Source organism: Ictidomys tridecemlineatus, chromosome 2 (assembly GCF_052094955.1).
Source record: "Ictidomys tridecemlineatus isolate mIctTri1 chromosome 2, mIctTri1.hap1, whole genome shotgun sequence".
Lineage (NCBI taxonomy): Eukaryota > Metazoa > Chordata > Mammalia > Rodentia > Sciuridae > Ictidomys > Ictidomys tridecemlineatus.
In genome coordinates, this window is record NC_135478.1 from 172,845,988 (window position 1) to 172,858,266 (window position 12,279).

A 12,279-nucleotide genomic window follows, 5' to 3' on the forward strand; every position below is an offset into this window, starting at 1 on the left:
AAGAGAATGACTCATGGGTGCTGGGGGAAAAAAAGTGCACTTTTTGAATATGCAGTCCTTAAAACACCAGCTGTTCGGTTTGGGATCTTGCAAATCAGTTGGCTATGAATTTCAGGGAAGACGTTTTCATTTTTGGAAAGCTAAAATTTCACAGACTTCCAGAGGAAAACAAGTCATGCGGCCTACTTTTTCTTAATTTTACCATACAAAAATTTTAAATACAAAACACATGTTTTTTCCACATCTTTACCTTCCGACGACTCAGAAACTAACTCTTTCAAAGAGCACCTATTCATACTCCTGCAAGGGAAAACATCCAGTTGAAAGGGTTTGTCACAACAGAACATATTAAGTCAGGACTTCTAGGAAGGAGACAGAAAAGGAGTAAGATTATTACTAGGCTCAGGTATCTGAAAGCAGAAAAACAGATCAGGAGTCTTCACCATATTATTAAAGAGATGAAAACGCTTTGTGACAATTGATCTTCCTCTGTTCCCATATGTTCTTCTCAATGGCAGCTGGGCTAAAGGCATCTTATCAGGGATCTCAGATAGGGAAGTAGGAAGGACCCCAAAATGACCTTCATTTTTCTCACCACTCTGAGTCACCCTTGGGCCCAGTAATAAATAACCCTTGCATGTTACCATTACATGGAGTTGCCATTTGTGTCTTGTCTTAAATATTCTATACGTTTATCCCTGGTCTCCCCAACCAGACTGTGAATTTCTTGAGGGCAAGCATCATGTGTTGTTTTGTTATGGCCTTTCCCCACTGGGCCTAGCATGGTAGCTGTTACTAAGAAGATTCTGTACAGATATGTGTTGATAGACATATTGATTGACTTTTCCTCCTGCCCCATCCCACAATTGTAAAACTGGACAGTAAATAATTCTCACAGATTATTGAAAGAAAAACAACTGGAATCATCCAACTTAATAAAAATTTATCTTCCATCAGGTCACAGATTCTTAATCCAAACAAACTTCCCTTGCCTCTTTAAGCTAATGACATGTTGTTTAACCTTCACAAATTAATGGAATTGTGAGCTAATGAGAGTTTATGCTATTGATTGCCTTTGAAGTATTTATTTTTGTCACGCTCATTTCAGAAACTTCTCTCTTGTAAGTGTGACATGATTGATGCAAAATCCACTCTCCCTGTCGAATGCCTTCCTCCATATATAAGGCTACTTTGTGGGATCTGTTAACAAGGAGATAATTAAATGTAAACATGAATCACAGGCTTTTTTTTTTCTCTGAAAGGAAAAACACATAAGCAGCCAGGAAGTAATGACAAAAGAGAACAGGAGAGGGATCTAATAATCTCTTCCCTCAGGATTTCTGAAAGAATCTATCATTAAAGCGAGAAAAGTCCGCCAGGTAATCATCCTGTCTTCCCTGTGGGGACTGACCTAGGGCTCAGCTCAACAAGAGTCCAATGACTGAATCAGTCCACTTTGACAAAGGGCTGAGGGACCCTGGGTAGACCACACACGGGTCCCGGAAAAGAATCCAGTGGCAAAAATGAACTCACGTTAGAACTCACTTTAGAGAATATCTAGTCAACTGACAGAATATTCCCACTAAAACCAGCATGGTACGTTGGGCAATGCCAACTCAATTCACCTATAGGAAAACAGAAAACATGCTGCAATGTAAATGTACTGCTTTACCTAGAAATTAATCATGTAACAGAAAAAAATGGGGTTTCTTTTCCATAATTTGTGATTGTCAATTAAAATTTCTAACTAGTGACATACTGTCTCTTGCCCAAATGTCATTACGCCCAAAGCCAAATGACATATTGTGACTTTCCCCCAAATATCTGTGTATCCTAAGCACACTGTGTCAAGAAGACAGATCCAAAGACTTGATTTATGTTGCCGCCTGACAGATGATGTCCATGAGGCATGCTGTCTAAATGGACTGCACTCCGGCAGTTACCTTAGTCATCAATTCTCAGAGAATTAATGAGCGCCATTCATCCCAATAACAGAAACCAAGGTCAGGGCCTCTTCCTTGCTCTGTAATTCCATTAGCATTGCACAAAAAGCAGTCCGGGTCATAAGCTCTGTGGACCTTATCACTGAGCAAATGGAGCTGCATCTTGTTCCCAGGGAGAATCCTCGCTGAGCACACCCCTTGTCAGAGATCTGTTGTACATCAACATCGAATGTACTTACACGTGTAGGGGAAGTGATGGTAAAGAAAAAGGGGGACTCGCCTTCTGCTGCCAGGAACTTCAAGTACTACTTTAGTTCAAGTAAATGCCAACGGAAAACATTTGTCATAAAACCATGTCAGATACTTGCAATTACTGAGCAGGCAGTTTTAAATTGTGCACTCAGTCATATTTTATGTAAGTTCCCTCGGCCATCCTGCGTGGCTGCCATAGAACTTATTTTTGTTTTCATTCTCTTATTATGTTTTTTATTCTTTTATTTTAGTTTTTATTCTAACTACTCTAAGAAAGTTAAAATGGCCCTGGAACTAAGTGTTATCACCTACACAGATAATTCTGTGTACAGCAAATCTCTCCTCCTAAAGCCCCAGCAACATGTTTTTTAAGATTGTCTCAGTCAGCCCTGCTCCTCAAAGTTCACCTTGCTTTCACTCACCCACATACTAGAACAAGAGGGAAGAAACCCCAAGGTTTAAAGCCACAGGCAAAGGTTTGAATATAGGCTTTGGCACTTACTTGTTTTCTTAACTGTAAAACAAGTGTGACTATTACTTTTTTTCCATTTACTTCACAATGTTGATGTAAGGGTTTAAAATAAGTACCAATGTGTGGCACACAGCTGTAATCCCAACAGCTTGAGAGGCTGAGGCAGAAGGTTCGAAAGTTCAGGAGTGGGAGCTGTTTATTGTAGGACAACAGAGGTATTTATACATTCCACACAGCTTATATTCATTAGCATAAACTAGATACAGCAGTCAACCAATAAGGAATCTCCACACTTAATGGCTCGCTGGCGTTACTTCACAAACCACTCCCTCTGGCAAAATGCCAGGCGCCATCCTGACTTGTTTACAGACCCTAATAATTCCAGGCACCATCCTGACTTGTTTATAGACTCTAACAAAGGTCAGCTTCAGCAACTTAGTGAGTCCCTAAGCCACTTAGAAAGACCCTGTTTCAAAATAAAGAGCAAGGGGGCTGAGGGTGTGGCTCAGTGGTTAAGTGCCACTGGGTTCAATCCCCAGTACCAAAAATTAATTAATTAAATAGGTACTTAGTACAATGCCTGGAAATTAACAAATTATAGTGTAATGTTGTTTTTATTGTTGTTGAGCTCACAACATGTGTGTGTGTGTGTGTGTGTGTGTGTGTGTGTGTGTGTGTGTGTTAGACTATATTTTGAAACTTCCGGGGGGTTGGGAGGTTATGCCCAGAGCCATGAACAAGTCAAAAACAGCGCATGACTCAAATACCATTTGCTGTATGATATTTTGAATGATATTTTTAAATTTCCTTTCAAATGTCAATGTTTCTTTTAAAAAATCTATTTTTTAGTTATAGGTGGACACATATCTTTATTTATTTTTATGGGGTTCTGAGTATCAGACCCAGTGCTTCATGCATGCTAGGTGAGTGCTCTACCTCTGAGTCACAACCCCAGCCCCTCAAATGTCAGTGTTTCTAATGCCCAAAGAAATGTTGCCATGCCAGGAAGTCCTAACTAAACAGGGTCTGAAGACTCTCCAACTTCCTCTCCTCTCCTCACATCTCTCCTGGCAAAAGACAACTTCAAGCCGAGTTCCTGGCTGCCACCCTCCCCTGGGTCAGGGCCACTCATGAAGTGTTTGGGATTGCTGGCTTAGAGGCAGGCTGCAGTCCAAGTAAAAGCACCAGGTGCTCACAGACAGCTAACAGGTTAGAGATCAGAGACAACAAAGTCAAGAGAGGCGGAGCAACTCATAGGAGGAGCGAAGGCTCTGCTGCTGGGAGAACCACGGTTCTGATCCCTATGTGACCTCAGGAAGATTACTAACCGCTGTAGCCTGCTTCCTCTACTGTGAATGTAGTGATACCTGGCGCCTTGTATGCTTTGTTAAGGATTATATTATACACATGTTCATGTGGAAACAATGGGGGGTGTCACAGCACAATGATTGGCTCAGGTAAGTACTCATAAATCATAAGAGGCAGGAAGAAAAGAAGTTGTTAATAAGTCAATAAATATGAAAGTAGATATTAGATCTATACTGTGTTGATTTCCCTGTGGATAATAAATTCTTACTTATAAGTTGATACTTTCCTACAAAGATCTGCAACATTTTTTTGTGTAAAATCAGAGAGACTCTTGACCTCATCCAGTGTCTTTTTAATTCCCAAACACATCTCTTTTATAAATGAAACTGTTTTCATGTGTAATTTTTAGGGATTAGTGCCCATATGATCCTATAGTAAGCAGTGTTCTTTAAGTTTTAGTAGTGTTCCAGGTTTATCTCACATGAAAGAAAAGAAAGTTGAAACCTACACACACACACACAAAAAAAAAAAATAGTGAGATCAAAACTATTTAAAAGTTAACAACAAAAAGAATATCACTTGATATTTATAGATCGATTCTTATGTATCAAGTTTTCTACATGTGGTAACTCATTTAATCCTCAGAACCATCCTGTGAGGGCAGTAATATTATTATTCCAATTTTGAAATTGAAAAACAGACTCAGAAGCCAAGGCACACCCTTATAATCCCAGCCACTCAGGAGGCTGAGGTAGGAGGTTCACGAGTTCAGGCCAGTCTGGACAACTTATCAAGCACTTGTCTGAAAATGAAAATAAAAAGAACTGGGGATAGAACTCATTGTTAGACCATATCTGGGTTCAATACCCAGTTCCACCACCGAAAAAAAAAGAAGAAGAAGAAGAAGAAAGGAAAACAAACTCTTAAGAATTTAAGTAACTTTCCAAAAGTTACACAGTTCGTAAATTCAGAGAGACCAAATCATTTGTAGACCATTTTAAGACACTGTTGAACATGAAAAGGAACAAAAACAGGAAAAAAAAGTTCACCCTAATTATGGTTGAAGAACAAACACCTTGCAATGCCTACATCGATTTGTAAATCACTAATTGTTCTTATAGCATTTTTAACTGAGAAATCTATTATTCTAAAATTCGAAGATGATCATTAGTATGCTCTAAGGAAGGTATTCTTAATTAAAGCCATTAGTGCTTATGGTAAATAAAAATGTGTTTGTGTTTCCAACGTGATGAGTTCTACTTCAGGGACACAGGCTCAGCCAATATTTTCATATGCTATCTATAACCTTTCAGAGTGGAAGAGTGAACAAGGTGCAGGTTCATTAACTCACTAATTGTCCTTCCTTATCATGGTTGTTAGCTGATGTTCTGCCTTTCTATGCAACACATGCACAAAATTGATAGTTCAGGGCATAGACATCCTTAGAGCATATGGATGATGAATTTTTCCTTCCCCTGTTTGTGCAGTTTAAATCAATACCTGATTTCAAAGAATGAGCAAAAAGATAGGGGCTGGTTGTCTTGAAGGGAGAAAGGAAAGGGAACAGGTTTCTAGATTATAAACTCCTTGAGGGGATTAACAGGGGCACCATATGCTATTAATATCTAATCCCAGAAATAGTTACCTTGATAGGTACTCAACCATTTACATAGAATAGAAGCTAGGAAAATCTATACTCCCATGTCTCTTGCTCTTTCCACTCATAATAAGTAATAAAAATTAAGTCAATGTTTTTGTTCTAGAGAGTCAGGTAATATATTACATCAGTTCAAAAATATTTCTATGTTTTAATATCTCAGCAATTAGAGAGCATCTTGGAGTGAATGGAGTGTCATAGTTTAATTGGCAACATTCCTTTCATTTTCCCTTTGCATGGAAAGATTTGTCTTACCGTCAGTGGCATCTTAAATTTGATGTGCTTCATTATGTATCAGACGTTAGCAAGTTCCCAAGGCCATATAATAAAGCAAATCAGATGAAGAGAAGATTGCAACGTGTTGCCTTTTAAACTAAAGTTAACTAGATTAAAGGGAAGTTGGCCAGAACTTCTTCACCAGGTGGCTACTGCCTGAATTTGTACATTATTTCTTTCCCTTTTCCTCCTTTCAGTAAAATAGAAAGGGAAAGAAATTAATTCCTATGCCTTTCTAAAACTATTATTGTTTCTAGAATACGAACTCTTAGTGCACAGTGTTCTCCATCTATGATTCTCAAATGCTCATAGGTACTGGACTCTCTCAAGGAGTTTCTTGGAAACCCATGGTCCTCATCCCTCGTCTGGACATTCAGATTCAGCTGGTCTGGGATGAGGCCCAGATAGCTATACATTTAATCCCAGGGTCATTATGATGCATCCAAAGTTTGAGAACCTCTAGTATATTTGTTTGGACTTGGCCTATCACTGCAAAGGGCTTGAATTTAGTAACTCTGGTCTCAGTGATATGCACAAGACCATATTTGATAGAAATGATTGCAATTTCAAAAGGCAAATGCACTGAGTCAAGAAGAAATTCTGACATTGCATTGTTCTCTTTGGGACTGGGACTAAAGGATAGAACTTGCATTGGTGATGTCCCTGATACCTATTTCTGTTGGGGTTTTTTTAGCTGTGCCCCATAAAATCGGACGCATCATTGATGGAAGTCCTGCAGATCGCTGTGCAAAACTAAAAGTGGGAGACCGGATCTTAGCAGTGAACGGCCAGTCCATCATCAACATGCCTCACGCTGACATCGTGAAGCTCATCAAGGACGCAGGCCTTAGTGTCACCCTTCGCATCATTCCTCAGGAGGGTGAGTGCCTGAGGCGGCCTTTCAGAAAGACAGTCAAAACAGGGACATGCTCACCGGGGGCTTCTCAGCCTGCCTGCCAGGATGTGGAGTCAGCGTGTTGTTAGAATGCCAGAGATCAATTGTCGTCTCCACTCTTGTACAAACTCACACTCCATTGCAGCCCACATCCTGGCTACTCACCACCAGTTTTATTTAGAAATCAAGCTATGGTGGCATTGCAGGCTCACTAGTGTGAATCCCAAGACACTGGCTTATCCGATCATTCCCTGTGGTCTCAGGAATACTGTTTTTTATGGTTCTATTAAGTTATATTAAGCCAGAACTCACTCAACAGAGTTAAAAACCTGGAAAAAGGAAAAAAAAAACTATTCACGTTAACAGTTAACCTCTGGAGAATTCTTCAAAGTCAGATTGATTTTGAAAAGCTTGAAGAAGTTTTGTGGTCTAAAGAGAGCTCATTTAGAAAATGTTGCATCTGATAAGAATTTAAAATTCCCACTCAGCCTCTTGAATTTCTCTGTACAAGGACTCCCCCGTGAGGCCTGCAGAGTTTCTGAGCACCCCAGCTCACAGCCCAGGCCTGGAGGGCCGCAGTTCTGAGTACCATGCACCATTGCCACACACAGTGGGGTTGTTACTGGTTTGTAGCTATTGGCTCATTAGCGATATTGAAAGATTCAGTCCCTGGAGCTCTCTGGGTCCCACACAGAGGCTAATGGGCTTCTTTAACTTGGCACCCTCTCTTTTATTCAACCCCGCTTCCCATTCCACCTTCGGACTATCTATCATGCAGGCACAACTGACCAAACTGCCACCTGATTTAAATGTAAAACAGTAGCTCCCAACCAGGGTGATTTTGTTCCCCTGGGGGGATATTTGAGGATGTCTAGAGACATTTTTGGCTTTCAAAATTGGGATGGAGATGCAATTGTCACCTAGTCTGCAGAGGACAGAAATGCTGTTAATCATCCTACAAGGCACAGGACAACCTCCGCAAAGAACTACCAGGTCCAAAATGTTGGGAGTACTGAGGTTGAAAAACCCTGATACAAATGGAAAACAAATTAAAATATCTGGGCTATGAGAAAAGAAAGAGAAAGAGTGGTTTATAATGGAAAGCCAAAAAAGTAACCCCTGTTTTATCACAAAACCAAAGAGAGAAGTCAATGAGCAGGTTTGTTTTAACCTATCATCACACACACCAACATGTATAACATATTTAGTGAAAACAAATTCTAAGCACGATTGCTTACTAAAATTCCAACTTCTTTCTCAGTCTTCCTAGTTTGAAATGTGTTTGTCCTGCCCTTATTCTAACATCTAGAGATAATTTCAGTTGAACCTTTGATGTTATTGGCAGTGGGGGAGTGGGGCAGGGAGACAAGAAGCAATTGTTGAAAAGAACAGACTTATAAATCTTCCTGTGTCCAGAAATCTTTTCTTTCTGGAGAACTGTGGAGTACAGAAGACTATTAACAGGGATGACAAGGGGCTGGGGAAGAGATTGTAAAAGGCATACTAGTTTATGTCTAGTTATTTACCCAAACTTTATAAGAACATTAAAACTTCTCATTACAGTCCAAAAGTGGTGGCTAAAGTGTTACTCTCAGCAAACAATGCTGGAAACAGAATATTCTTTAGAGCTTACTTCTTTGAATAATTCTTTCATGGTTTTGATGGGGTTTTATTTTTGCTTTTGTTTTGTCAATCTTTTCTTCTTACAAAATGTCAGGAGACTGTTCATTACTTTCTTCGGTAACCATTTTAATTAATGAAAGACCACTCATTCCAGGAGTAACAAAGCCTAACAAAAACAAGAAATGACCAAAGCCTTGAGTCATCTGAGGAGGAGAGTCACCACCTCTGGCCATGTCTTGCCCCTGATCAAAAATGCCAACCTGACCACATCTGCCCCTTTGGTTTCCTATCACAGAGCTCAACAGCCCAGCCTCGGCACCCAGCTCCGAGAAGCAGAGCCCCATGGCCCAGCAGCACAGCCCCTTGGCCCAGCAGAGTCCTCTGGCCCAACCAAGCCCAGCCACCCCCAACAGCCCTGTCGCCCAACCAGCTCCTCCTCAGCCACTTCAGCTGCAAGGACATGAAAATAGGTAACGTTTGCTCTGACTTTTCTGATCCTGAGACTAAGGGAGGGGGAGAGGGAATGCTTGGGAACAAAGCAGAACACAGGCAGGGAGAGAGATTTTCACATAGTAGAAATTGCCATGTTTTCTCATGTGTGTGATTTTGAGATTGTGTATGTGTTGGATACATGGTTGTATTAGTAAACATAACTAAATGTCCTTCACAATGAGAGAAACTTTACTGGATGAGCAATTCTAGCAACTGAGGAGGGGTCAACTAGCCAAAGAGTATAATAAGGAGGTTCCAAAGTGAAGAACATGCAAAGATCCTCTGGCAGAGGAGGAAGCATGGAAGCAGAGGACAGAAATAAGGCCAAGGTCATGGTGGCAGGGTTTGAGGTGAAGCCAGTAAGGGTAGCAGGGCCCAAGCATAAAGGGTCTTGTAAGAGTTTTGATTTTTGTTTTTAGTGGGAGGTCACTGGAGGGTTGAAACTGATGAATGACATGAGATTCACTTTTCACAATCTCTCAGTGTGCCCTATAGAGAACCTGCTGGAGGCTGGCCAGGCAATGAGGGTTAAGCAATGGCAACGGGTCTGTAGAAGTCATTGGGCCACGAAGCTGCTGGCTTAGAGCATGGTGGTGGCACGGAGGGAGGAAATGTTGAGGGATTGGTAGGCATTGGTAGGCATTAATAAGTGTTCATACTTTCCTGTTTGGAATGAGTAATAACCTTAGGGTCTTCCATTCCACACACATAGCATTGTGAACTAATGTGAACAAGGCACTTTGAATCTGGAAAAAGGGATGCCATATAAAAATAACATTGTCTTCTTATCATTACTTGCATGTAACAGAGGGCCTGGGCTGCATTGAGCCATTAAAAAGAAAAAAAGGAAGACCTGTTCCCAATGCAATCTCCCCCATTCAACAAGAGAAAAACAGAAGGACTTATGGAAACATCTCTGAGTACAAACCCCTCGCTGGCCTTATCCATGGGCCCAGTGTCTGCTGAATATCTGTTTCCCATGCCCTGCCTCCCCTGTTGGTGAAGGTGAAGTGAGACTGTTGATGATTGCCAGAGCTCTTTGGGTTCATCATGTATACTGTTGTAAAACAAAAGATTTTTCCCTGTGCCGCAGGCGGTATTTCTAGAAAGCTCCATTCTCCTCCGATTTTCCCATGTGTTTTCATGGAAAACTGAGCATCTGGTTGTCCTCAGCTGTTTATGTTTTTAATATGTGCTGGGGAGGAGAAAATCCCCATAAAGCAGATGATGCAGAGGTAAGAATCTAACAAGCCATAAGAAGAGTAAGTCCTGGGTGCCTCAAGAATAAGCCCCCCATGAGCTGACTCCCACCATGTGCTATTTCAACAGATTGCACTGGCTTTCCCCCGGATCCAGTTAGACTCAGGAGGAAGGACTTAAGGCCCACACAGTCCCTCAATCAGCTTCAGACTCTTCTTCTGGTCTTTGTCACTGTGGATTAATCTCGCAGCCATGTTCCATCTTCTCCTTTCAGAGTTGTACTCCCCTGGCCATGGGTCTTGCTTCTAGTCTGGGGTGGGGAATCTCATCCTTGGATGAGGAATCATCTCTTCTCTCCCTAATGTTAAGGAGCAAGTTAGTCCCTCCTCATTTGCAATCACTCATAGTCCCTCTGGGAGAGGTTCTCGGTGTGAAGGACAAGTGTGAGGACGCGCTGTAGTCTGTGTGGAGGACAGCCGTGAGTAAGGCCTCTGTGTGACCCCAGCTGCAACTAGCTCACAACTGGGACACTGTAGCTCCTATCATAGAAGGAATGGTCTTTGAAAAAGTTTGGGTTTTTTTTTTTTCTGATTACAGAATAAAGTATTTCCTCATTCTTGGATTAACACATCAGTCTGATCCAAATTTTTTAAATCACCAGTGTATTTTCCCAGAGTTCTCACCTATTTCACTTGAGTAATGTTAACAGCCTGGAAGGTGCTCACTTCAATTCTAGGGTCTTTACAGGTTTTCAGACGTGGCTCTTTGATTGTTGGTTGTGGATCATTTGCACATGAATAAGGAGATTCAATAATCTCACAGATGTCAGAAACATTTTCATAAGTGCATTTAAAGATGGTCATGGTATCAGAGGAAAAACTTTTTCCTTTTTTTCTAAATTAGGCTAGAAATGTCTCCAAGACTGCTGATATGCCAAGTGCATTTGTACAAGAAATGCCCGCCTACATGTCAGATTGAGCCAATTCCCATGTTAGAATGGGATAAACTAAAATGACAATCTGCTTGCAAATTTCTGTTTTGTGAGTCAAAGTGATATTTTGTCCTGTCTTATTTACTTTTAGATTAACTTCCCATGACACCCTGCACACTTCTACCAATTTCTCCATCCCTTAACATCTTCTCGGTATGTGCTAGAAAACACAAATAATTGTAAAATGAACATAGGTAAAATACTATTCAAGGAGTAACATTTGTTGAAAACAAAAAGAACCCTTATAGAATATGTTACAAACCTACTCTAGAGCTTACATTTCTCAACAAGAGCAACTGATATTTGACTGGGATTGGAAGAGCATTAGAAATCGACACCTTTTACCAACCTTGAACCCTAGGATGCTCAAGGTTCAGGTCAATTCTTGAAGGACTCACAAGATGAAGAATTTTGTCTGGGCATCATATCTTGGTTCTGGAACTCATTCACAACCATAAAAAAATGTGCTAGAATTTACCATTAGCTATCTAGGTTTATATCTCTAACATCACGTTAATAATGGAATTAATAGCTACAAAGAATTATATGATGGCCTTCTTTCATAAGGAAAGGGACTTTAAAGAGCCTATTTTTAATGATTCTGATTTTTCCATAAAATGAATTGTGTCACTTATTCAAAGCAACATATTTTTTGCCCTAGCCAATGTATCATCCACTTAAAATTAGCAACACTCATAAAAAATTAGGCTTATTTTTCTTGCTAAAGTGTTCTTATTAAAGTGTTGTGAAGTTCAACTTAAAATCCTGACAACATGACACTGATTCAGAATAAAGTTTGAGTGCTTGGTGGCCTGGATGACAGCTGTTGCAAGTTTCAATTGTTCCTATTTCTAGTCATCTCTCTTTGGGGAGACCCTTACATTTCACCCTCTTTTGCTATACCTCCTGACACATCTGGTTGAAAACAGAACACATAATGGATATTTCATACTAATATCACACAGATCATGAAAATAAAGTAACTATGCTATAACTTAAAATAGCACTACATCAAAACCACCAAGCAAGTTATTTCTAGAAAAGAACCGACACACACCAACAAATGTCACCCAGTCTAATTCCTTTTGTTTAATGCATTCATTTGCATAGTTAAGCATCTTATTCAAAGCATATTTTAAATTATTCTGTTCTCAGCATGCACACTCTCAG

General features: G+C 40.4%; 1 protein-coding gene across 13 annotated transcripts in view; it reads left to right on the plus strand.

Moving 5' to 3' along the window:
* Positions 1-12,279, plus strand: part of Magi2 (membrane associated guanylate kinase, WW and PDZ domain containing 2) — a 1,272,989-nt gene that overhangs the window by 1,151,290 nt on the left and 109,420 nt on the right. For 12 of the 13 annotated variants that reach the window (XM_078040158.1, XM_078040153.1, XM_078040152.1 and 9 more), the window contains 2 exons: positions 6,603-6,788; positions 8,722-8,896. In XM_078040158.1, the coding sequence (XP_077896284.1) occupies positions 6,603-6,788; positions 8,722-8,896 (361 nt within the window). The remainder of the gene's footprint in view (positions 1-6,602; positions 6,789-8,721; positions 8,897-12,279) is intronic. The other variant, XM_078040157.1, reaches the window with a different exon arrangement.